At 49.4% G+C, this 23,755-nt stretch overlaps 1 protein-coding gene across 8 annotated transcripts in view; it reads left to right on the forward strand.

The window, feature by feature from the left end:
- Positions 1–23,755, forward strand: part of SPAG17 (sperm associated antigen 17) — a 446,381-nt gene that overhangs the window by 418,531 nt on the left and 4,095 nt on the right. For 6 of the 8 annotated variants that reach the window (XM_059720342.1, XM_059720336.1, XM_059720338.1 and 3 more), the window contains 5 exons: positions 4,606–4,757; positions 5,128–5,297; positions 13,521–13,581; positions 15,317–15,461; positions 23,016–23,153. In XM_059720342.1, coding sequence (XP_059576325.1) covers positions 4,606–4,757; positions 5,128–5,297; positions 13,521–13,581; positions 15,317–15,461; positions 23,016–23,152 — 665 coding nt within the window. In that variant the 3' untranslated portion in view covers position 23,153. Of the gene's footprint in view, positions 1–4,605; positions 4,758–5,127; positions 5,298–13,520; positions 13,582–15,316; positions 15,490–23,015; positions 23,154–23,755 lie in introns of all 8 variants that reach the window. The other 2 variants (XM_059720341.1, XM_059720343.1) reach the window with 2 other exon arrangements.

Genomic DNA, 23,755 nt, shown 5'->3' on the forward strand with positions numbered 1-23,755 from the left:
GCAGACCTTGACAGTCTCAGAAAATGGGCGAACGAGAACCTGATGGTGTTTAGCACCAAAAAATGCAAGGTTCTCCACCTTGGGAGGAAAAACCTGCAGCATGCTAATAGGTTTAGCAGTGCTATGCTGGTTGGCACTATGGACGAAAGGGACTTGGGGGTCATGATTGACCACAAGATGACATGAGCCTTCAATATGATGCTGCAGCTAGTAAAGTGAACAAAATGCTGGCTTGCATCCATAGATGCTTCTCAAGTAAATCCCAGGATGTCATTCTCCCGTTGTACTCGGCCTTGGTGAGGCCGCAGCTGGAGTACTGCATCCAGCTTTGGGCTCCAAAAAGGATGTGGAGAAGCTTGAGAGAGTCCAGAGGAGAGCCACATGCATGATCAGAGGTCAGGAAAACAGACCTTATGATGAGAGGCTGAGAGCCATGGGACTCTTCAGCCTAGAAGAGCACAGGCTCAGGGGTGATCTGGTGGCCACCTATAAGTTTATCAGGGGTGCTCACCAGGATCCAGGGGAATGTCTATTCACCAGAGTGCCCCAAGGGATGACAAGGTCGAATGGTCACAAACTCCTCCATGACCGTTTTAGGCTGGATATAAGGAAGAACTTCTTTACTGTCCGAGCCCCCAAGGTTTGGAATAGACTGCCACCAGAGGTGGTTCAAGCACCTACTTTGAATGCCTTCAAGAGACATTTGGATGCTTATCTTGCTGGGATCCTATGATCCCTGCTGACTTCCTGCCCCTGGGGCAGGGGGCTGGACTCAAAGATCTTCTGAGGTCCCTTCCAGCCCTATGAAGCTATGAAACGTGCTGTCTGAAGAGGAGTGAAATGTCAGGGTACACTCTTGGCTGCCTTGAGCCGCTGCTGCCTGCAGCATTTAATCTGAGATCTGGGGAAGCCAAGCTCTGCACGTGTCCCTGCTCTGGGAGTGAGGAGTCACATGCACTCGAGGCTGGGGAGTGGAGCAGTTCCCAGGAACTGGTGGAGCCTATGCCAGCCCCAGCCCCCACCCCCACCTTGTCTCTGGGAGTGAGGAGGAACATGGCCTCGGTGCTGGGGAGTGGAGCAGTTTCTCAGTGGCAGCCCCCAGCCATCTCCAGCACCTGTCCCCGCCTCGCCTCTGAAAGTGATGAGGCACATGCCCTCAGGGTTGGGGAGCAGAGCAGTTCTCTGGTGCCAGCAGAGCCTATGCCAGCCCCAGCTCCCACCTCGCCTTCCTGCACCGCAGCCCAGCTCCTCTCCGGGTGGGTGCATGGTGTTAATAAGTTAGTATGCTACATGGTATTAAATTGTGCATGGTTGTGCATGCACGCAGCTTGGAGGGAACCTTGGAGGGAACCTTGCATGGGCCTCTCATATGCTGAGGAACACATCAAAGCTAGAAGAGATGTCCTCCTCAGTGGGGGGCAGGGATGTGTAATGCAGCCACAGGTAGCCCTCCAGGTGGTGGCAGAGGCTGTGGGGCAGCCCAGGCTTGCCCCCCACACCATCAAAGCTAAGTATCCTGTGCCAGATGTGCAGGTGTGACCAGGACACCATTGCAATCAGTAGCAGGATGTAGTGGGTTGGGCACCCCTCAGTCCATGCAAACAGTTCTTTGTGCACTGCCTGTGACGTGCAGTAGGAGCACGATTGGACACAGTGCCACCTTGGGGGAGTGCTGGCCCTGGGGTGCCTCTCCAGAGAGGCCCCCTACAGAGAGGGTGGGGGCACAGCAAGCTCCATGTCCCAGTCATCCAAGAGTTCCACACCCCCTGAGCCCAGGCAGCATGGGCTTGACAACAGCACAGGACAGTGGCTGGCCTTCAGGAAGAAAAGTGGGGACAATGGGTTCTGGCCATGGCAGCAGGTGGGAAGCCATGGAAACTGGGTGGAGAAGGCAGGCTGCCTGCAGCCAGCACCCAGCAGCCCACCTGTCCCAGGGGAGCAAGCAGGGACAGGAGGCTTGGTTAGTGCTACCTAGGTAACTACCTACCTGCCCAGGGGCAGGAAGTCAGCAGGGATCATAGGATCCCAGCAAGATAGGCATCCAAATGTCTCTTGAATGCATTCAAAGTAGGTGCTTGAACCACCTGGCGGCAGTAGGTAGGTACCTACCTACCTGCCCAGCCCCTGATCTGAGTCCAAGCAGTGTACAACCCCAGCACAGAGCATCTCATCTCAGCAATGTTGCAAACTCTCACAAACAGCTTCTTTCTCATAGCTCTGCAGGCCGTGTAGCTATGCACAGGGGAGAGGCCACAGTTAGCAAGCAGGATGCCTCCAAGAGTGAGGAGGCACTTTACCTTGGGTCTGGGGAGTGGAGCAGTTTCCCAGAGGCAGCCCCCAACCCCAACGTCTGCCCCTGCCTCACCTCCAGGAGTGAGGAGGCACATGGCCTCAGGGCTGGGGAGCAGAACAGTTCCCTGGCGCCAGCAGAGACCACACCAGCCCCCGCCTTGCCACGCCGCAGCCCAGCTCCTCTCCAGGCAGGTGCATGATGTTAATAAATTAGTACACAGCGTGGTATTAAATTGTGTATGGCTGCACACGTGCGCAGCTTGGAGGGAACCTTGAATGCAACTACCAGACAGGGTAGGGGCTAAGAGTTCCCTAAGCTACAGGACTGCCAGCCCTGCTGGGAATAGTGCACCCCTGTCACTGGGAGCCTGGTTAGCTGATGGGGGTTCATAGCCACAGGGAAGACCCTGCTGCACATGCAACTTAAAGATGGATAGCAACCAGCTATAAAGTTCGTACATATTTTCAAGGTCTAACTTTATAGCTGGTTGGATAGAGCCTTTTATGGTGTGATAGACACTTTGCACGTGTAGCTTTTTTCAGTTTAATTGCACAGTTAAATATCCAGTTAATAACTGTAACGTGTAGAGGGGACCTAAGCTCACTACAGCACAGCTCCTTCCTAACAAAATCACTGTCCTATGGTTGGATACCCTTAATGAAATGGTGATCACAACTGATGAGTTAGCTCCTCAGGGCAGTCGTAGATATGGGGTGTTGTATCTGTGCCAGTAGGGGGTGCTCCTGCACTGAGCCACCCACCTCACTGCACCCAACCTTCCTAGGGGCACCTCATATCTGGCTGACCCCCTTCCTGGAGCACACCCACTAGCCTGGGGGTAATGCTGCCACCACCGAGTCTGGACTGAACTGGGACCTGCACCCTCTGGGAAACACAGGCCTAGTAGTCCTTGAGAGTGCTTGACTCACTGCAAGAACTTGCGGTGCTTCCCTTAGTCTGAAGCACAAATAGTGGTCTCCCGTAGTCACCCGAACCAAGGGGACCCCAAGGCATAATCTAGATCCTCTCCCAATAAGTCTCCCATGCTAAGTACAAAGGAGAATTTTATTAGTTACAAGGAATAGGTTTGGAATAGAGTACAGGGTAGAGCAATATCAGAGAAATCCCTTAGAGAAAAGTGGCGTGGTAGCCTTTAGTCACGCATCTGAGTTACTGCAAGCTATATATCTAGTTAGATCTCAGGTAGCTTACTCACAAGCATCATCCAGAGGCAGGTGGAGACTCCCTCTGGAAGCAAGCAGTTCATTGATCATGAGTTTCATGAGAGAGAATGAGTTTCAGATGGTCCAGCTTCTCTCTGTGAGTTTTCATTATGACTACTGCTCCTCCTCCTGGGCAATCCTTAACTTATATAGACCTTATGACCTCAATTACCTGATCCAATGAAGGCCAGCAACTCTTGGCTGCCAGCCAATGAATTTGAAATGCATCACTGGCTGCCAGGTAGACTGGCAGGGTCTTTAGCCCCCTCACAGTGAGGTTGGCATTGCTTAGAACAATAGAGATCTTAAGCCCACGTAAGCAGAGGGAACAGGTTTCCCCCCTCCGTCAGGAATGTATCCAGCTCAGGTTACAACTCAGAGTTACCTGAAGAGATGGGGCAGAGGAGTCTGCCCTTTGCAGTGACCCTGGTAACCAAATTGTCCCATAGCAAAGTTTTGGGGAGAGACAGAGATGGCATTCTGCCACAGTGTTGATCTAGGAAATATATCAGAAGATTTTTTTTGGTGATAAATTTTATTGGACCAACTACACGGATGGAAAAGATGTTAGACATGATTTCAAGCACAAAATGCCCTTCCTCAGGTCACTTGAAGACTGAAGAAGGGCTTTTTATGCCTGAAAGCTTGTCTAACATATCTCCCAACTATACTGTTGGTCCAATAAAAGATATCACCAAATACCTCTTATTTCAGGACAGTGTCAGCCATGACAATAAACTGCCTGTACTTATGTATAACAGTTCCTGGCAGATACAAAAATATGTCCAAGGTTTCATTCTTCAAAATAGTGGTTGCATTGTCAGTTGGATGTCATGCTTTAATACAGACACGTCGAGAAATATAACAGTTGGTCACAAATGTCTTCTGTCATTCTCCTTGTTGTTGTTCAAATTGCATCTACAAAGAGTCTAAACATTTTAATGCTACCAGTTTAGGATGTAAATTTTTTTTCATCACTTCCATTGCAGCAGTTCTAGTTTTCACTGTGGTGATGCACAAGAACTGCAGAATTAGACTGTCTTGGTGAAAAATTCAGCATTGTTGTTGGAAATATTTTCTTCCTGGTAGAACTGAGTAGAGCTGTGAGAACATCTGAGATACCCTTCCAGCCTCAAACACAGAGCCTGATGGTGGATGCTTCTGGGAAGCCAAAGAAAAAAAAGGTTAACTTGCCATCATCTATCAAGGGGTGTAAGCCAGAGTCTAAACCAAATGAAAAGGTAAAAGAAAATCTTTGGGTGTCTTTACACATGCTCCAGAGCTGGATTATGTGCTTTAATTAGAGCAATAACAATGATCTGATTTCCTGAACTGCTGAATGCCCTCAGTTCTCTTTGACTTGAATTGCTCAGCATTTCTGAAAAACAAACCACCTCCATCCCAGCTTTTAAACAGGAATCAATGTGCCCTACACTTTTTAGGGTTCCAAATTTCAAAGTATTAGCCTTCGTTAGTATGTCAGATAAGCTCTTCAGTGGCAACTACATCATAGTTTCATAGTTTCCATTATACATCTTCCATTATATCTTTGCTTTTTTATTATTTATCTACCCTCTTCTGTTATCTAATTTGCTGTTCTTGTTTGCAAAGATAGAACATCCTATTGGTGGAAGAGTCAACATATCATCTCATGAAACAGCGACAAAGTGTCTTAGTGGCTTCCTTCTCATCCCTGCTCAAGTGACCTTTGGGGTGCTGAAGGAAGGCTGCACCTATGCAACCACAGTGATCTTGAAGAATGTTGGGGTGGACTTCTTAAGGTTAGATGGCATTAACATTAAATTTGCTTTAAAACAGTCTCCTAACTTTAGCTGCAATCAAAATATATGCCCCCTTCATCTTTGTACTCTCTGATAATATCAGTAAGTTGCTCAGATTCCAAATGGTATTTGTATTTGGAGTTCTCTATCTTTTTGGAACCATATTCTGGAATATCTGGCTTCAAAAATGCAGCAATGGAGACAGAAAAATTAAAGCATAAAGAATGCTGAGCAGGAGGGTAGGGCAGTTGTACAAAATATATAGAAGAATAGAAACAATTTCTTAGCACTCACAGGTAGATTTAGCCTCTCAAAGCAGCCAGCACCAAGCTTTGGATTGATGAAATAGAACAAACCAGAGAGCACTGTGCCCCGCTTTCAGCAATATTGGACCTGCAGTTTGCAGAAAGGGATTGCTCAACTGCTATAGTTGGATGCATTATTTTATTTTGCTCCAAAAAGAGGGAATTTTTCCACCTGACATTTAAAAAAAATCAAAATCCTGTACACAAGAAGTGTGGTTAGGGTCTGGCGTTAAGCTGGTTCAGCACTCCTATTGCAGCCACTCCCCAGTGGACTGGCATCAGCTGTCCTATCTGGCAATACATGTAACACAGTCAAAGTACCATGTATTACAGATCCACAGAATTGTATTCCAGAATTTCAATTTATATTTTATAAAAGCTATATTTGCCACCCTTATGGTGGAAGACAAAACATTCAGAATGTAGCCCCAAGGTAGATGAGGCTCTGTTAGCTTTTGGAATCTGCAGAGGGCCTAAAACAATATTATTGTATCATGTGCACTGCTCCTTCCATGTTGTCATGACATGTTTATGCTGAAATCTACAAAGTCAATTTGAATGTTATCTTTGTTAACTATTTCACTGCTGTTCAGTATAGTTAAATAAAAGGATCATAGGAAAGTAGGGCTATGGACGGGACCTCACAAGTCATCTAGTCTAGCCTCCTGCTCTAGGCAGGATCATCCCTAACTAAACCATCCCAACCAAGTGTCTCTCCCACTTGCTCTAGAAAATGTCCATGGGCCGAAATTCTACAACCTCTCTAGATTGTCTGTTTCAATGCTTGACCATCCTAATAATCAGAAAGTTTCTCCTGATCTCCAACCTAAACTTCCTCTGCTGCACCTTGAGATCATTGCTCCTAGTTCTGTCCCCTACAGCCACAGAAAAAAACTCATCTCCATTCTCTTTATAATCACCTCTCAGGTCTTTGAGGACACCTATCAAATCCCCTCTTTGTCTTCTCTTCTCCAGGCTAAATAACCCTAGTTCTTTCAGCCCTTCCCCACAAGTCAAGCTTTCCAGACATCTAATTATTTTTGTTTCTCTCTGATGGACTCTTTCTAACCTGTCTACATCCTTCTTGAAGTATGGGATCCAAAGCTGGATATGCCTGGAGTGGCCTCACCTGGAGGGGATACACCTGGATACACCTGGAGAGCCTCACTCCAAGTAAAACCTCACCAGTGCTGAATAAAGAAGAATCACATCCCACAATTTGCAAGTGACACTCTTGTTCATATAACCCAGTACTCTTTTTGCAACAAGAGTACACTGTTGGCTTATTTTCAGCTTATGGTCTACTGTATCCCCTAAGTCCTTGTCTGTAGTACTGCAACCTAGTCTCTCATTCCCCAGTCTGTATTTGTGCATACAGTTATTCTGTCCCAAGTGCAGGATTTTGCACTTGTCCTTGTTGAATCTTATCTGATTGATCACAGGTAATTTTTCCAGTCTGTCCAGGTCATTCTGGATCCTAGCCCTACCTTCTGGATTGTCTGCAACTCCTCCTACTAGAAATTTGCTAAGCATGCACTCAATCCCATCATTTAAATAATTAATGAAGATATTAAACAATATGAGACCCAGGACAGATCTCTGGGGAATGTCACTTGATACTTCCTCGCAACTAGACATGGAGCCATTGATGATTACTCATTGAATATGATGATCCAACCAGTTATGTGTCCACCATACAGTACTTTTGTCTGGTCTGTTTTTTATTATGTTGTTAATGAGAAGGTTGTGGGAGACCATGTCAAAAGCCTTGCTAAAAAGTCAAGATATATCACATCCACAGAGCCTGTCACCTTATCATAAAAGGAAATCAGGTGGGTCAAGCATGACATGCTCTTGGTGAATCCATGTTGGCTGTTCCTGATCACCTTGTTCTCTAAGTGCTTGATTACAGATTCCATGATTTTTCCAAGTATTCAGGTCAGACTAACTGGTCTGTAATTCCTCAGACACACTTTCTTTCTTTTCTTAAAGATGGGCACTATATTTTCCCTTTTCCAATCATTCAGGACTTCACTCAACCTCCACAAGTTCCCAGACGGCATAGCTAGTGGCTCTGAGCTTGCCTCAGCCAATTCCTTCAGTACCTTAAGGTACAACTCATCTGGCCCTGCTGACTTGAAAGCATCTAGCACAGGGGTGGGCAAAATGGTGGATCCAACCAGTGGCTGGACTGGATGTGCATTGCTGCTGCTGATTTCCATGGAGACCACAGGAGTGGCAGAGCCGGGACAGTGCAGGGACAGAGTTTCAATGGAGACCAGCCCCAACAGTGCTGGCAGGGTGCCTGGTTGGCTGGGAAGTGGCTCTGGGACCGGGCCTTGGATTGTGCAGTGGTTACAGCCTGGGCAGGGGCATACAGACAACAGATTGTAGCTCTGCCTCAGCTCCAGACCATGCTGTCAGTGCTGCAAGATCCCAGCCCCAGAGCAGCTCCCCACTCAGCTGCACACCCTGGCAACACTGTTGAGGCCAGTCTCCATGGAAACCCTGGCCCCATGCTGTCACGGTGCTGCCGCTACTGGGGTCTCCATGGAAACTGGCTGCAGCAACACGGGCAGGGACTGCTGGGAAAGGGAATCTGCCGTGAGTCTGATCCAGCCCACAGGCCAGACTTTGCCTGCCCCGATCTAGCATCCCTAAGTAATCCTTAATCTGTTCTGCTTTATTCTAGACTAGTGATTCTCAATCAGGATGCCACAGCACCCTAGGATGTTTTGAGATATCCTTTTAAGGGTGCTGTGGGATGTCAAGCAATGTTAGCACTGTTACACTTGGAGACATGATTCACAAGATAAATTCAAAGATTTCAAATAGAAATCCATGGTATTAAAAGCATGGTATTAAAAACGGTTGTGGTCTTCCTGAGTTCTTTGCAACAAAAGGATTACTCTATTAATTTTTCTGTGATCAAAAGTCAAATGAAAATTAAGAGCTGACATTTTCCAAAGGGTGCCTTGAGTCTAGCAAGGGGTGCCTTTAGTCTATAAAGGTGTATTCCTTCCTTGTCTTTACTGACAACTGCACTGATCTTCTGGTAGTTGCCCCTATGTGTTAAGGCTGAGGTAAAAAAGACATTAAATACTTCAGCCTTCTTTGCATCATCTGTAACTAGATTTCCTTCTGCATTCCATAAGAGATCTATGGTTTCTTTGGTCTTCCGTATGCTCTTAACCTACTTGCAGAATGCCTTTTTATTTTCTTTTGTGTCCCTTGCCAGTTGCATCTCAAATCATATCTTCATCTACCCCATTTTCTCTCTGCATCCCCGTGCAGTGCTCTTATACTCTTCCCTAGTAATATGATGCAAGTTTCCACTCTTTGTAGGATTTCGTTTTGAGTTTTATCTCATTGAAGGGATGGGTATGTAGCCAGGGTAACAGGGAATCCTTACTCTGTTATGGAAAAGCCAAATGACCCTTTTAAGGGAAGGGTTTTTGTGAACTGGATAAAGGCAGCCAGTCAGGCTAAGGTTAATAAGCAGCCTTGCCAGCAGGCCAGCTAATAAAGTACATGACCAGAAGGGGGCAGGGCTCTGAGCATCATAAGCCCTGACCAGAGCCAGAACCAACAGTCTGTCTTTGTAAACAGAAGGAAAAGGAGTCCTGCTGGGGGGCTACCTGGTGAAGATCAACTGTAAGCATGCTATACCTGGAGATAGCATAGAAGCCTGGGGTTGATGAAAGCCAGGGAGCCTAGCCCTGCACACCTTAAGATGAAATGCTCCCGGCTAAGAGGGCTGCAGGGGGATGCCAGGCTGACCCCAGAGTTGCTCTCAGGGCTTCTAGCATGATAGTGGCCCTGCTACACCTGGGTAAGAGAAGCCTCACTGCAAAGCATCAGGATATAACTTACTGTTTGATTGGTGGTTTGTGGAGGGGACTCAGGGGTAGTTTTGGAGGTTTCATTAGTGCCCTAGGAGCATGTAATTGCCTTGAGCCCCACTGGGGTCAGGCTTAAGGCATAGTCACATGCCTGCGAGGCCTGCAAGCCCAAAAAGGGGTAGATCCTGGGACCAGAAGGCCCAGTGTCTGAGTAGGAAAGAGACAGTGGCTAAGGGACCAGCACCCAGAGCAGGGCAAAGATAGGGCCAGAGGCCCAAAGCCTGAGGGGGGCTAAACCAGAGACCAGTAGGGGAACGCTAAGGTTGGAGCCCAGAAGCCGGGTCTGACCCTGTGGATCCTGAGCTAAGCGGCCCAACCACAGAAAAGGAGCAGAACTTCTGGCCCAAATCAGAGAAAAGGAGCAGAACCAAGCAGGGCGTGGTCCCTATAAGGGACTGGTTGGACAAATGACATCTGTGAGGCATGGGAGGGGTGTAAGGAGCAGTTTGGAGCCACGTAATAAGGCAATGGGTCCCTCAAGGCATATATAGGCCAGGAAGGCCCAACTATGAACAGACCCGGTTTGGGTTAGTGAGGTCCAAGAGGGGATCCAGGGGCAAAGGAAGGAGGAGGACTGGTTCAAAGAAATCATAAAAGTTAAGGGCTGGAAGGGTCCTTGAAAGATCAACGAGTCCAACCCGCCCTGCTCTGGGCAGGAATACTGCTGAGATCAAATGATCCCAGCAAGTTGTCTGTCCAGTGTCCTCTTGAAGACTTCCAAGGGTGGGGACTGCACCACTTCCTTGGGAAGTCTATTCCAGATTCTGGCCTGCCTTACCATGAAGAAGTTCTTCCTTGCATCCATCCTAAAACCATTCTCTAACAATTTATGGCCATTGCTCCCTGTTCTACCCTGGGGTGCTCTAGAGAACAGTTTGTCTCCCAGCTCCCACTATTCACACCTTACATACTTATAAACGGCCTAGTCCCCCCTCAGTCTTCTCTTTCCCAGGCTGAACAGTCCCAGATCCTTTAGTCTTTCCTCATAAGATTTGTCCTCCAGGCCCTTAATCATTCTTGTGGCCCTTCTCTGGACCCTTTCAAGATTCTCTACATCTTTTTTTGAAGTGGGACTCCCAGAACTGGATACAGTACTCTAGCTGGGGTCTCACCAATGCTGAGTAGAAAGGAAGTATCACTTCTTTAGCCCTGCTTGTGATGCATTGGCTGATGTATCCCAGTATGCTATTAGCTCTGTTGACTACGTCGTCACACTGACTCATGTTTATCCTGTGATCAATCATAACCCAGAGGTCCCTTTCAGCCATCACGCTGGCCAGGACATCTCCTCCTAATGTATATTCATGTCACTGGTTACTGCTCCCCAAATGAAGCACTCTGCATTTCTCCTTATTGAACTGCATCTGGTGCTGCTCTGCCCACTTTTCCAGCTTGTCCCAGTCCACTTGGATCTGTATCCTATCCCTTAGTGTAACTGCTTTTCCCCATAACTTAGTATCATCCACAAACTTAGCAAGTGTGCTTTCCCCATCCTCATCGAAATCATTGATAAATATGTTGAACAGCATGGGGCCAAGAACCAAGCCCTACAGGACAGCACTGGCCACCTCCTGCCAAGATGATACAGACCCATCCACTAACACTGTCTGGGTTCAACCCCTTAGCCAGGTCCCAACCCACCTGACCATGGACTTTGCCATCTCACAATCCCCCAGTTGTTGTTGTTTTTTTATAAGTGTCATGGGAGACCATATCAAAGATCTTTTTTAAAATCCAAGTCTATAACAACAACCATGTCTCCCACATCTAAGCAATGCATTACTTAATCATAGAAGGAGGTGAGGTTTGTCAGACATGATCTGTCCTCAATGAAACCATGTTGGCTATCCTTCAACATCATGCTGCCAACCACCACCACCACCACCACCACCTGTGGTTTCCTCTTGGCAGCAGTGGTCTCAATCCTTCCACCCCTAAGGATATGGTCTTTGGCCTCCCATGGCACTGGAGTAGGCTCCCTCTCCTGCAATGCTAGGGCTTCATACCTGTTCTCCAGCTGGACTGCCACAGGTTTCAGAAGAGGAGTGCTGCCTGCTGCCAGAGGTGATAAGCTGCCAGCTTCCACCCTCCTGAATATCTGTCTTTTGTTTCTTCCAATGCCTTCTTTGGTTGTTCCTTTTCCAAGAAGCTGGGGGTTTCTATGTATTGAGTCAATGAAGGCCATTTGCTCACAGATGCTTCTGAGCCTATCCACCACTTCCTGCAGCTCCTTTACCTGATTCCTGAAAAAATCCACCAGGAGGCACCTCTCACAGCACAGGCACACCCCCACCTGGATGTCTTTATCAAGGAAATGCAGGCTGCAGCCCCTGCAAAGCCAGACCAGAATGTGGGTAGAACCTCTGTGGTTGGTGGCTGTGCCAGGACAAAGCCCACACAGGTACAGGCAGAGGAAGAGCTGGCAGTGACAGAAGCCATTCTGTTGATTGTCCTGCTAGCTCCTCCTTCGTCCTCTGCTGCTACTTCCTGGAAAACCCCCTCTTCCTCCTTTACCTGCCTCCACTCAGCAGGCTTACAATGAAAGAAACATAAGAAAAGGGCTTGGGCAAAGTCCCCAGCAAACATACCTGTTTACTGCTCTGTTTGCTGGTCCTGGTGTCACTGGGTTCTAACTAGCCTAGCCTTTCTGGTTAGGCAACCCCTGCCTCTGTTCACACTGCTACTATACAAAAACTGTGCTCATCCTAAGTCCCAAACTCCATCCCAGGTGCTGAAAGCTACAGCATACACCACTGATACAAGGCTTAAATGGACAATTGCCTTGTGTTTGATCTCAAGGAAGTAGGAAATGGCTAATGAGGTTTGAGAGTTATGCACCTCTGGTCCCTTTACATCAATGATCACCAACCGGTCTATCCCGATTGACTAGTCAGTCATGGAGCCTCTGACAGTCGATCTCAGTCTAGGGAGCCTGAGGCCATGGAGAGGGGAGGACACACAGCCTGGGAGGGCATGGGTGGGGGGTGCATGACCCCGGATCTGCACACGGGATGGGGTGGGGCAGGCTGGGGGCAGAGCAGTGCCAGGCTCTTCCCAGCATGGCTATTCTGCCATGTGGCTCTCAGGCCGGGCGGCAGCCGTGGCACAGAGGGGACGGGGCGGCTACAGCAAGTTTTCGGGTGCCTGCAGCCCCACTTCCAGTGCCACCAATGCTGCCGCCTGGCCTGAGAGCCACGTGGCAGAAGAGCTGTGCTAGGAAGAGCCTGGTGCTGCCTCAGCCCCAGCCTGCCCCGCCCCACTCCATGTGTAGATAGCAGGACACATGCCCCCATGCCCCCCCTGGTGCAACCCCCAGATGAGCTGCTCCTGCTCCACTCCCTCACACTCACCACTGCGGGGTGTTGATTGAGGCCCCAGCAGTGAGGGAGGGAGCCAGGCTCAACAGAAGCAGGGGCTGGGGGAAGGGGGGACATGCGGAGGTCTGGGAACACGTGCCCCTAGGCCTCTGCTTGTCCCACTACCCGGCCACACCAGGTCCACTCCCCCCAGCCCCTGCTCCTGCCTGTGCCCAGCTCCCTCTCTCACCACTGGAGCCTCGATTTTCCCCACCCCTCCACAGCCCTTCCCTCTCCCCCCGCCCCTTCCCTCAGACTTACCGTGTTGGGGGGGGGGGGAGGAGCACGCACCCAAATAATCTTTTCTGCCTCCACCTTGATCTGCCCTCACCCTTCCCCGCTCGCAGAGTAACCTGCAAAAATAGCTGCCAGCACAGCAACAACTGATTATGCCTCTTTGATCAGCACCACAGGAGCCAGCGCTGCCCCAGGTACAGAGCTGCCTACCTCAGGTGCAGAGCTGCCTGGCTACATTCAGTGTGAACCAGAAGCCCAGAAATATGTCCACAACCAGTACATGGTGATGAAGTGGAAGATCTGGAAAGACCTGGTATCATTTGTATATGTGTAGGAGCTATGACCTTGCTGCTCCCCTACCGCTTCTTCCATATGTCCTGAGTTGTTCTAAATGGCAGACTGACTGTCTTTATTCTCCAACAGGTTTCGGGTGAAGCAGCCACCTCCCAGCACTGGCCTAAGAGTGATTTACACACCAGGGCCTGTAAGTTGTGTACAGCCTATGTACCTTTCAGCAGAATATCCTTTGTTTTCAGGCAGTTTCATATTGGCCCTCAAAGCTTCGAAAAATTTTCCCAGGAGGCTCCTACAATGTTGGTATGGGGACATGGGTGGTAGATAATTGAGCTAACTGAGGCCTAATATTGGAGAAGTGAGAGGCTGTGAGGTTTACCTTCATCACCTTTTCCTCCCGCCTGTGGAGTACCAGATGCCACAAAGGTGCCTATATACATGTTCCAGGATGTGTATGTCTGAAGAGTCACATATTAAACAGTCTTCCACATCAGGGAGAAAGTGTACCGAGTGTTAAGTGGTAGGTCTTTTGATTCCATTAAGCATGGATAGACCAAAATCAAATGACAGCATCCAGCTTACTGCAAAGGAAAATTTGTGACAGGAGTGAAAACAGATACCAGTGGGACAAAGCGGAGGCTTTGGTCATGGTTCATAGATTCATAGATTGTAGAGTCAGAAGGGACCCGCAATGGATCATCGTGTCTGACCCCCTGCCCCTGGCAGGAAAGAGGACCAAGGTCAGATGACCCCAGCCAGGTGACTATCTAGCCTCCTCTTGAAGACCTCCAAGCTAGGTGATAGCACCACCTCTCTTAGAAGCCCATTCCACATCCTGGCCACCCTTACTGTGAACATTTTTTTCCTAATATCTAACCTAAATCCATTCTCAACTAGTTTACACCCATTATTCCTAGTCTCTCCCTGGGGCACCTTAGTAAACAGCGCTTCCCCTATTCGCCGTTGACCTCCCCTAATAAATTTATAGGCGGCCACAAGATCTCCCCTCAGCCGTCTCTTGTGAAGGCGGAAGAGATTCAGCTCTGTCAACCTCCGCCTGTAGGGTCTATCACGAAGGCCACTAATCATGAGAGTGGCCCTCCTCTGGACCCTCTTGAGATTCCCTGAGTCCCTCTTGAAGTGTGGCACCCAAAACTGGACACAGTACTCCAACGGCGGCCTGACCAGTGCCACATAGAGGGGGAGCATCACCTCCTTTGTTCTATTAGTCATGCACCTGCTAATGCATGACAAGGTGTGATTGGCCTTGTTGATGGCCTCGTTACACTGCTGGCTCATGTTCATCTCTCTGCCTCCAAACTGCTGAGAAGGACACTCCCCAACCTATAGGTGTGCTGGGGGTTCCTCCTTCCCAGGTGGAGTACCTTATATTTATCTTTATTAAATTGCATCCTATTTCTCCCTGCCCATTGATCCAACCCTGCCCTCCAGTGTACTAACCCTGTCAACCTTGCCAACCTTGATCCAACCCTGCCTCCTGCTCCCTGCCCACCAGTGTACTAACTTTGCCCCATAACTTGGTATCATCAGCAAACTTGGAGAGGGTGCTCTCCACGCCCTTGTCCAAATCGCTGATGAAGATATTAAATAATATCGGTCTGAGGACTGAACTCTGCGGGACCCCACTGCCCACCTCCCTCCAGGCCGAGAAGGAACCATCCACCACCACTCTCTGGGTGCGGTCCCTAAGCCAGTTGGCCACCCACCTGACCGTGTAGGCATCCACTCCACAGTCTGCTAGCTTCCCAATGAGAATAGGGTGCAAAACTGTGTCGAAGGCATTCCTAAAGTCCAGGAAGATGACATCAGCCCCATATATTTGTGTCATCACTTATAAGGCATAATGACAGTTTTACCCTTGTAATGTTACTACTGCCTGTGCATGATTCTTTTGTTTCTACCAGGTGGCAGCAGGATTGCAGGTTGAACTGGAGATTGAGATTTATGCCATGGTAATTGGAAAAGAAGGTACTGAAGGCCCTGGAGAAATTTCCTGTCATATTGAAATTTTAACAGAAACAGAGACACTCTTCCTGCCTGTGGAAGCAAATATCCTTTGCTGAGCTATCACATAAAGGTACCACACAATGTCGGACCCAGGGATTTTCCAAAGCTGTAATTAAGCCTCCTTTGTGATAATGATGGACCGTGTCAGCCAAGTTGAAAACTCCACCTCCTGTTCATATGGTGGGCTGTTTGGAAAAGACAGTGAGAGCTTTTTCTGATCCCAGCTACAAGTGTTTTTTTAAGCCTTCCCAAAGGCATTGGACATTGGCTACACCCAAGGCTGGGGACTTTCACTGGGTGTGCCAATGCTCTTGCTGGGACCAAAGCCATAGGCTCCTGGCTGAAGGGTCTTGCCCATTTGCACAGGGTCAGACTGATTGCCATTATTTGGGGTCAAAAAGGAATTTTAGTCCATGGTCAGACTGTAGAGTGAGGGTTCGGCACTTTGGCATCCGAAGTGGCATGCCTGGATCAACCCAAGGCCTCAGCAAAGTTATCTGAAGCAGGTTGGTGCGTCCGAAGTGCGTCGGACCCGCTCCAGACATCTTGATTGACAATTAGAAGAGGGAGGGGGAGCGGGGAAGGGAAGCAGGGGAGGGAGGGAAAGACTGACATCTGTAGGTAGACAGTGAGAAGGATTTCTCACTGGCTGCCTTTCCAATGGCAGCATCTGTGGGGTGGGACTGGAAACAGCATAAAAGCCTCTGGTTTGAGGCATTCGGTACCCTTTCACAACTTGGTGCCTGTCAGGACCTTTGTGAGACATGAACGCTTAGACTGAGACCTTGTGGCTCAGTACTAGTCGAACTTGCCTGGTCCTTTTTCTTGTTACGAAGGAGTGGGTTGAGCCGAGCTCAGCTCAGAAGAGCTGTGCTGCGTTGAGCTGAGCTATTATTATTAGTATTGCAATTCAATTTATTTCTTTGAATTTATATTTGCCCTTTTTTTTTTGGAAACTGCAAAAAGAAAGATGTGTTTTCCCAGCCAGTGTGATCTATCACTGTGCAGGGAGGCACAGACTGCTTGCATGCATGCACGCATGCACAGAGACAGAGACACACAATATAGAAAAAAAAAATCAGATATTCATAGCAGAAGACAGACAGCACACAATTTTTACATAACCCTTAACACCAAAGCAAACATTCAAAGAAGAGGCCAGTGCATGCACGCAACAGAGGGAATAAAACGTACAATACAAAAGGATTCACACACACACACACACAGACCTTTTACAGCACAGGAAAGATCAATAGAAAGCGTGCTGGAAAGGTAGGTGCCAGGCCTTCTGGCAGGGGAGGGAGAGGGGGCAGGGGGAGAGCTAGAGCTGCAAGCCCTGCCCCCTCAAACACAGACGCATTCTATTCCCAAGCAGCCATGACATCAGTCCTGCCCATGGAAGCCAGGAGGTGGGAGCAGTGTCTGCACCTGACGTCCCTGCACCTGCACCACCTCCCCTCAGTCCAGAAGTGGGCACCAGCAGTGGAATCACTGCCTCCTCCACCCCAATGTCATCTTTCATCGTGAGCCTCCCACTGCCAGAGGAGGAGCTAGAGCTGGAACCCGGGATGCTGAGTGCGCTGCCTCAGGCAATTCTGGGGACTGAGGGGGAATCAGAGTTTGTGCTCCACACCCTTCAAATTTCCCCTAGACCCAGATCTCCTCTGGAAAGCAGCACCTCGGAGGAGGCTGAGGTTGTGGAGGCAAGTGGCTCAGTTGAGGCAGCTCTTCCTGCTGTTCAGCCTCAGCCGGCTGAGAAGGGGGAAAAGGCAGGATCCTCACCCTCAACCCAGAAGCAGGGGGAGTAGAGTAGTGTGGGATCATTTTGAGGTGGCAGATGATCCCAGGTTTGCCATCTGCCAGCACTGCTGAAGGCACATGAGCTGTGGTAAGGACGCAAGACACTTCTCCACCACGGCAATGCTGCTGCATCTGAGGAGGCACCACCTCCTTGCCCTTCTTCCTGCTCAGCCTGGCACCAGCGCGAACGTGCCGAAAGGGAAGTCCCCTGCTCGCTCCAAATCCCCCTTGCTGACAAAGCAGAGGCAGGCCACCCTGGACCAGTGGGGGAAAGGTGGACAGAAAGGGGGGTACGTACCCAAGGCGAGCGAGATCACCCAGAGCATTGGAAGATGCTTGCTCTGGATAGCCAGCCCTTCTCCCTGGTTGAGCAGCCAGGGTTCAGGCAGTTCGTAGCATGTCTGGCCCCATTTTACAAAGTGTCCACACGCACCACCTTTAGCAGGGCAGTGGTGCCCTCCCTGTATGAGGCATGCAGGGAGTACTTGAGGGAGAAGCTGCGAAAGGCAGGGCTGCAGGTATCCTTTCACTTCACCTCCGACATCCAAAGAAGCTGGGGTGGCGATGTCGCCTACCTCTCCCTCACAGGGCACTGGTGCACTCAGTCAGGCCATTGGTGGGCTCTTCTGAAAGCCAAGGTGCTGGATGAGTCCCACACAGCAAGGGAGATCATGGGGGCCATGAACCACATGGTGCAGGGGTGGCTCATTGGGCAGGCCGAGCTCACCGGCGGGTTCATGGTCACCGACAACGGGGCCAATATGGTGAAGGCTGTCCATGATGCCAACTTTTTTGGCATCTGCTGTGTGGCACACAGACTACTACACCTAATAGTGTGGGATGCCTTAGAGGGGGACAGGGTTGCTGCTGATAGCGCCGCCACCAGTACTGCTACAAGCCAGCCAATTTCAAAATGCAGGAAGGTGGCAGGCTACTTCCACCGCAGCATCAAGGGGGGCAAGATGCTGTGGGAGAGACAGGCAGAGCTGAGTATCCTGCAGCACAGAATCATACAGGATGTGGAGACTCAGTGGAACTCCACATACCTGATGTCTGAAAGTTTGGTGGAGCAACAGAAGGTCATCCATAAGATGGCCTTGCTTGAGGAGATTAGGATCAGTGGCCCCCGGAACAGAGCTGAGTGAAGTACCATCTCCCAGATCTTGGTCATCCTCAAGCCCTTCCCTCGAGGCCACTGAGACCCTTAGCGCTGGCGATGCCCTCCTCAGCAAGGTGATCCCCCTAGTAAGGGAACTGGAGAACCAAATGGAGAAGTTCCAGGGGATCAGTGTTCCTGGCTGGAGCAGGCCACTGTCACCAGATGTGTAGGCAATAGTGAAGCGGCTGAAGGAGAGCATCAGGAGACAGCTGAATCCCTTCCGGTCCAGTATGGTCCACATGGTGGCGGGCATATGCAACCCGAGGGTGAAGGGGAGCATGGGCACTGGCAGCCCCAAAACCCTTGATCACTGGACACAGGTGCTGGTGAACAAAGTCAGGGAGGCCAAAGTGCAGAGGCAAGGGGATGTGGAAGAGGGGGATCCACTTTCCTGTGCCAGTACTCCCACCACCAGCCAGTCTCCTTCACACCAGCCACTGCCAATGTAGGCCATGGGCACGGCTTCAATGCTGGGGTCCAAACGCACCAGACCCCAGCCTCGGGCAGGTAGCACTAAGGCTTCAGTGACTATCTATCTCGCTAAGGATGTGGAGCCACTGGACTGCAATGCCTTGGCCTACTGGGCAAACTAAAGGCAGGTGTGACAGGATCTGGCCATTGTTGCCTGGCAACACCTGTTCCATCCACCGACCAGTGTTCCAAGTGAGAGGTTGTTCAGCATTACTGGGGATGTTGTGACACCCTGCTGCACCTGCTTGGATCCTACCTTGGTGGAGCAGCTGGTGTTCCTAAAGGTGAACCTCCTGCTGCTGGGGTTCCCCAAGCTCCACCTGCAGACGGACTGAGTGCCAACCTCCTCACTCTGTCTGCACCAGTTTCCTTTTTTGAATTGTTTAAAAGCTGAGTAAAGCCCTGCTCTCAGCTGGAGGGGGCACTAACTGCATCACTAGCCAGCAGGGAAAGAACATGCCCCTGCTGAGCTCATTCACCTCCCAGAACGAACTTGGAGGTATGGGATTGGGGCTATGGGGAAGGAGAAGGCCCCAGGGTCCTGGGCGTGTCCACTAAAACTGCACCCTGCCAGGGCAGGGAGGCCTGGTGGGACTGCTGGCAGCGTGGCAGCCCCGTAAATGCCAGGACCAATGATCTCCTGGTGAAAGGCAGGTAGGAGGTGCCATAACTTCCAGCTAATGCATGCACGCACAATTTCCTGGATGGGGAACACCCAGACCTGTCATGTCTTTGACAGGCCTGATGTGTTGGTTGCAGTGCAGTTGTGAGGCTCCCGTTCAGCTCAGCTTAGCTGCCCAGGATACCAGTTTTAGGGTTGAAACCCCCTTTGTCAGGCTGAGGAAGTACTTGCAGTTGGTCTTGGATAGAAGGAATAGTAAAGAAGCCAGAGGCTGGCCTGGCCCACAATGCAGGCAAGAAAGCCAGTCAGTGAAAATGGAAATGGAGGCATCGGGGGGGGGGGGGAGGGGAATGTAGCAGCGCAGGTAAAAGTGCAGAGGTGCCTGGAGTGTCAGATGTCTGGCAGGTCACAGCATGCCAGAATTCCACAGTGTATATTGAGTCCATGAGTTTCTGTACCTACTGCCTAGGAGGCTGATGAAGTGCAGTTCATAGGCCCAGCTCTGAAAAGTGGTTTGCATTGTAATTTGTTCCCTCCCAGGATCAGGCCTGAGAGACTGGAGGCAGAGTTTTTTTGGTGAGGAATGTGCCCTCACAGGTAGTTGGGTATTGTTGTCTTTGATAGATTCTGGTGTGCAGTTTGTGGGGGTACTGGAGATAGTTGGCAGGTTTTGAGTTTTGAGGTGTAAGAAGTTGGCTTCAGTTCTGGTGATGAGGTTAGGTGCTTGTTTGAATGTACAAACCACTTTTCAGAGCTGGGACTCATGGACTCAATATACACAGTGGAATTCTGGCATGCTGTGACCTGCCGGACATCTGACACCCCAGGCACCTCTGCACTTTTATCTGTGCTGCTACATCCCCCTCCCCCTCTGACGCCTCCATTTCCATTTTCACTGACTGGCTTTTTCTTGCCTGCATTGTGGGCCAGGCCAGCCTCTGGCTTCTTTACTATTCCTTCCATCCAGGACCAAGGATGTACTTCCTCAGCCTGACAAACGGGGTTTCAACCCTAAAGCTTCAAAAGATACATTTTTTTTTTTTTAGGTACTCCTTTTTTTTCCACAACACACATATAGACATAAAAAACACAAGGTAAGCCATCACATACCATGAGTAACATCATATGTCCAACACAGCACAACACAACATCTTTACTTCTTGCTGTCAATTCCTTTATAAAAAGAAAGGCTTTGTGACAGTTCCATTTGGATACCTTTGATGCTGCTGCTGCTAAGCCAGCTAAGTTATTTTATTTTAGTTTATTCACGTAAAGTAGAGGACTGGGCGTGAGGCTGTAGGGGAGGAGACCTCACTGGGGCACACTGCCGTGTTGTGCAGGGGCCCCAGCACCAGGAAGGGCACACTTTAACACACACACCCCCCCCCCACGAGTTTTGCCTGTCAGCAGCTTGGGGTGCAGGGCCCTGGATGACAGACTCCCCCAGCGAGAGACACAGCTGGCAGGCTTTGTGGCCTGGCAGGGCCCAGCACTCAGGCCTGCACTAGATTTAACCCCTCACCCAAGCACCCACCCACACGACGAGTTTTGCCTGTCAGCAGCTTGGGGTGCAGTTCCCCCCAAACCCCTGCACCAATCTTCTTGAAACTTGGCAGGCTTTGTGGCCTCACCAGGGGCTAGCACCCCTGCAGTTTTCAGCCCTTGTGGTGTAACACAGACATGACAGTTTTGCTTTCAAGAATTTGGGGTGCAGTTCCTCCCAAACCCCTGCACCGATCTTCTTGAAACTTGACAGGCTTCATGCTCTCAGCAGAGGCTACCACCCCTGCAACTTGCACCCAAATCGGAGCTAAAGTAACAAAAGTTATACATATTTAAATCATCCCCTATTATAGCCTATAGCTGGATCTCCAAAGTGGCTCCGAAACTTCAGAGCCGCTTCGGCCGGATCAAAGCAGTAAACGAGTCCGGAGCTTCAGTTCGGCTCACGGCCGTCCGAAGCGGCCAGATCTGAAGCCAGATCGGATCGCTGCCAACTCGCACGGGCCTAGTTAACAGGTATGGGATTGACAGGCCCAGAAATGAGGCTACAAAATAGGCACAAGTCTTCTGTACAGCCCTGCATTAAGTGTCCTATCCACACATCAGTTACCCTCAGTCCTGAATTATTTAGAGGGGGAGGAATTCAAGCCTTTCTGACAGTGACAGGAGTTAGAACCACTTACAACAGAGCTGTGCGTTGTGAATAGCTGTCTAGTGACAGACTGAAACCAACCTAAAATTTTACATTAGCCCAGGCAAACCCTGTCAATCATTTCTGAGCTGAGTTGAACTCACACACCCAGTTCTGATTCACGTCACTGGATTGTTTCCTTTCATCCTTCCACATTTTCTCTCCCACCTGCAACACTATGGGAGAAGCAATGCCTTAAGTATTCTGTAAGGAGCAACTTTTGGAAAACCTAGGAGATGCACATACACACACACACACATACACCCTATAGACCTGCCAGAGCATGGCTCAAAGACCCTGAGAAGAGCTCTGAAGCCCAGAGCAGATTTCTATTTATTGGAGAGGACTATGCTCAGCAGGAAGGGAATGAAGCAGAGCTTCACAAGCAGATTAAAAAAAAAAAAAAAAAAGATGATATAAGTTTATGGAGGGAATAGGGTGACAGTTCTAACTCTTCAGTCAGGGTGTACAATGCATGGAGGTGTGGTTTTAGTACTCAGGATTTAGAGCACCATGGAAGGTGTCTGGTTATCTGACGCATTTGGGGCATTATTATTCACCGCATGGGGCCAGGAAGGAATTTTTTTCTCTTCCAGTTGCTACAGGTGTCAGGGTTTTGTTTTCTTTACCTTCTTCAGAAGCATCGTGTGTTGCTGCAGTCAAGGCTGGGGATTTTGACTGGGTATGCCAGTTCTCATCCTGGGATTAAAAAATTATGGGTTACTGCCTAGGGGATTTTGCTCCTCTTGTCAAACTCAGATTCTCAGGAAGGAATTTCACTCCATGGTCAGGTTGGTACAGACTGGAGATTTTTGCCTCTCTCTATAGCAGATGTGGCCCCCTTCCGTGGACCTCTTTAGCATATTTTAATACTTCTTCATATCCTTGCCATGAAAGGACACTGGCAGTTCTATCATCCCTTTGCTTTACATGTGGCAAATCAAAGGGCATTATTGACATTTCAACCATTATGCCCAATAGCTGTGTATGTGCCAGTTTGCTCCCTAAGTTTTTAAGAAGGGGTTAGACAAACACTTGTCTGTGATGGTTGGTTTGGATAGGGATGATCCTGCCTTGAGCAGTGGATTGGACTAAATGACCACATAAGGTCCTGTGTAGCCTTACTTTTTTGTAATTAATATGATTTTGCATTGTTTCTGCTTCCCCCCCAAAATGTTACTTTGGCAAAAATTGGCTGTCTGACCTCTAGTGTTCCGGGTGGGGTCTGCAGTTCAGTTTTAAGTTTTTTTGAAGGATCCAGTACCTCTGGGCCTCTAGGTGCCAATGTTCCTTTTTTTTTTTTTTTGCTTACCAAAAAACCCCCAAACAGAACCTTAACAAGTACATTACCTGTGTTAATGGGCAGTATCTACGAGAGCAGGCCAGAGAGCTATCCGCAGGACAGGGAGACAGCAGTGGTCCGGCTAGTTTCTGAAAGCACCACACCCACCTTCAGGATTGTGCTGCCCCGCAAACTGCCCATATAATGTAAGTACGTCAGAGGAATGATATTAACTTCTATTTCCAAAACTGGCCAAATATCATCTTAGTGACTCATCCTCGAGCCTAGTACTGCTGATAACAGAAGACAGACATGGAGGATCTGCCTGGTGGACTAAAGAAGAGCAGTAGATGATGGTAAAAAAAAGGGCTTGACAGCTGGAAGTTTACATGTCATTACAGTTGCTCAGCTCCAGAAGCGACACTCACAGCTGAGCCCCCTCCTATTCCTCAGTGTTTCAAAAGCCTCTGCTTATCATCTCCACATTAAACACCTTATTGAGCCTATTGCCCTTGGGATTTACCTGCAGCCAAGCCTTAATAAATCGGTCTCTTTCTATATTCTTCACTGCTTAAAACCAGGTTATGGCCATGCACCTTTGATGCCTGCTGCTTTAAGGGCTGGATCAGGCAACTGACAGGTTCTTGATTAAGGCAGCCATTTTCAAACTTAGACAAGCCAGGCAGAGGCAGCAGTTTGCTGCTTGCAGCTGAGGGAGTAACATCACCTGGCTGACCCATTGCTCACAACATCTTGGAGGTAAGGACAGGAGCTATGGGGATGGCAGGAGGCTCCTGGTCCTGGGCCT

Source organism: Alligator mississippiensis, chromosome 1 (genome assembly GCF_030867095.1).
Source record: "Alligator mississippiensis isolate rAllMis1 chromosome 1, rAllMis1, whole genome shotgun sequence".
NCBI lineage: Eukaryota > Metazoa > Chordata > Crocodylia > Alligatoridae > Alligator > Alligator mississippiensis.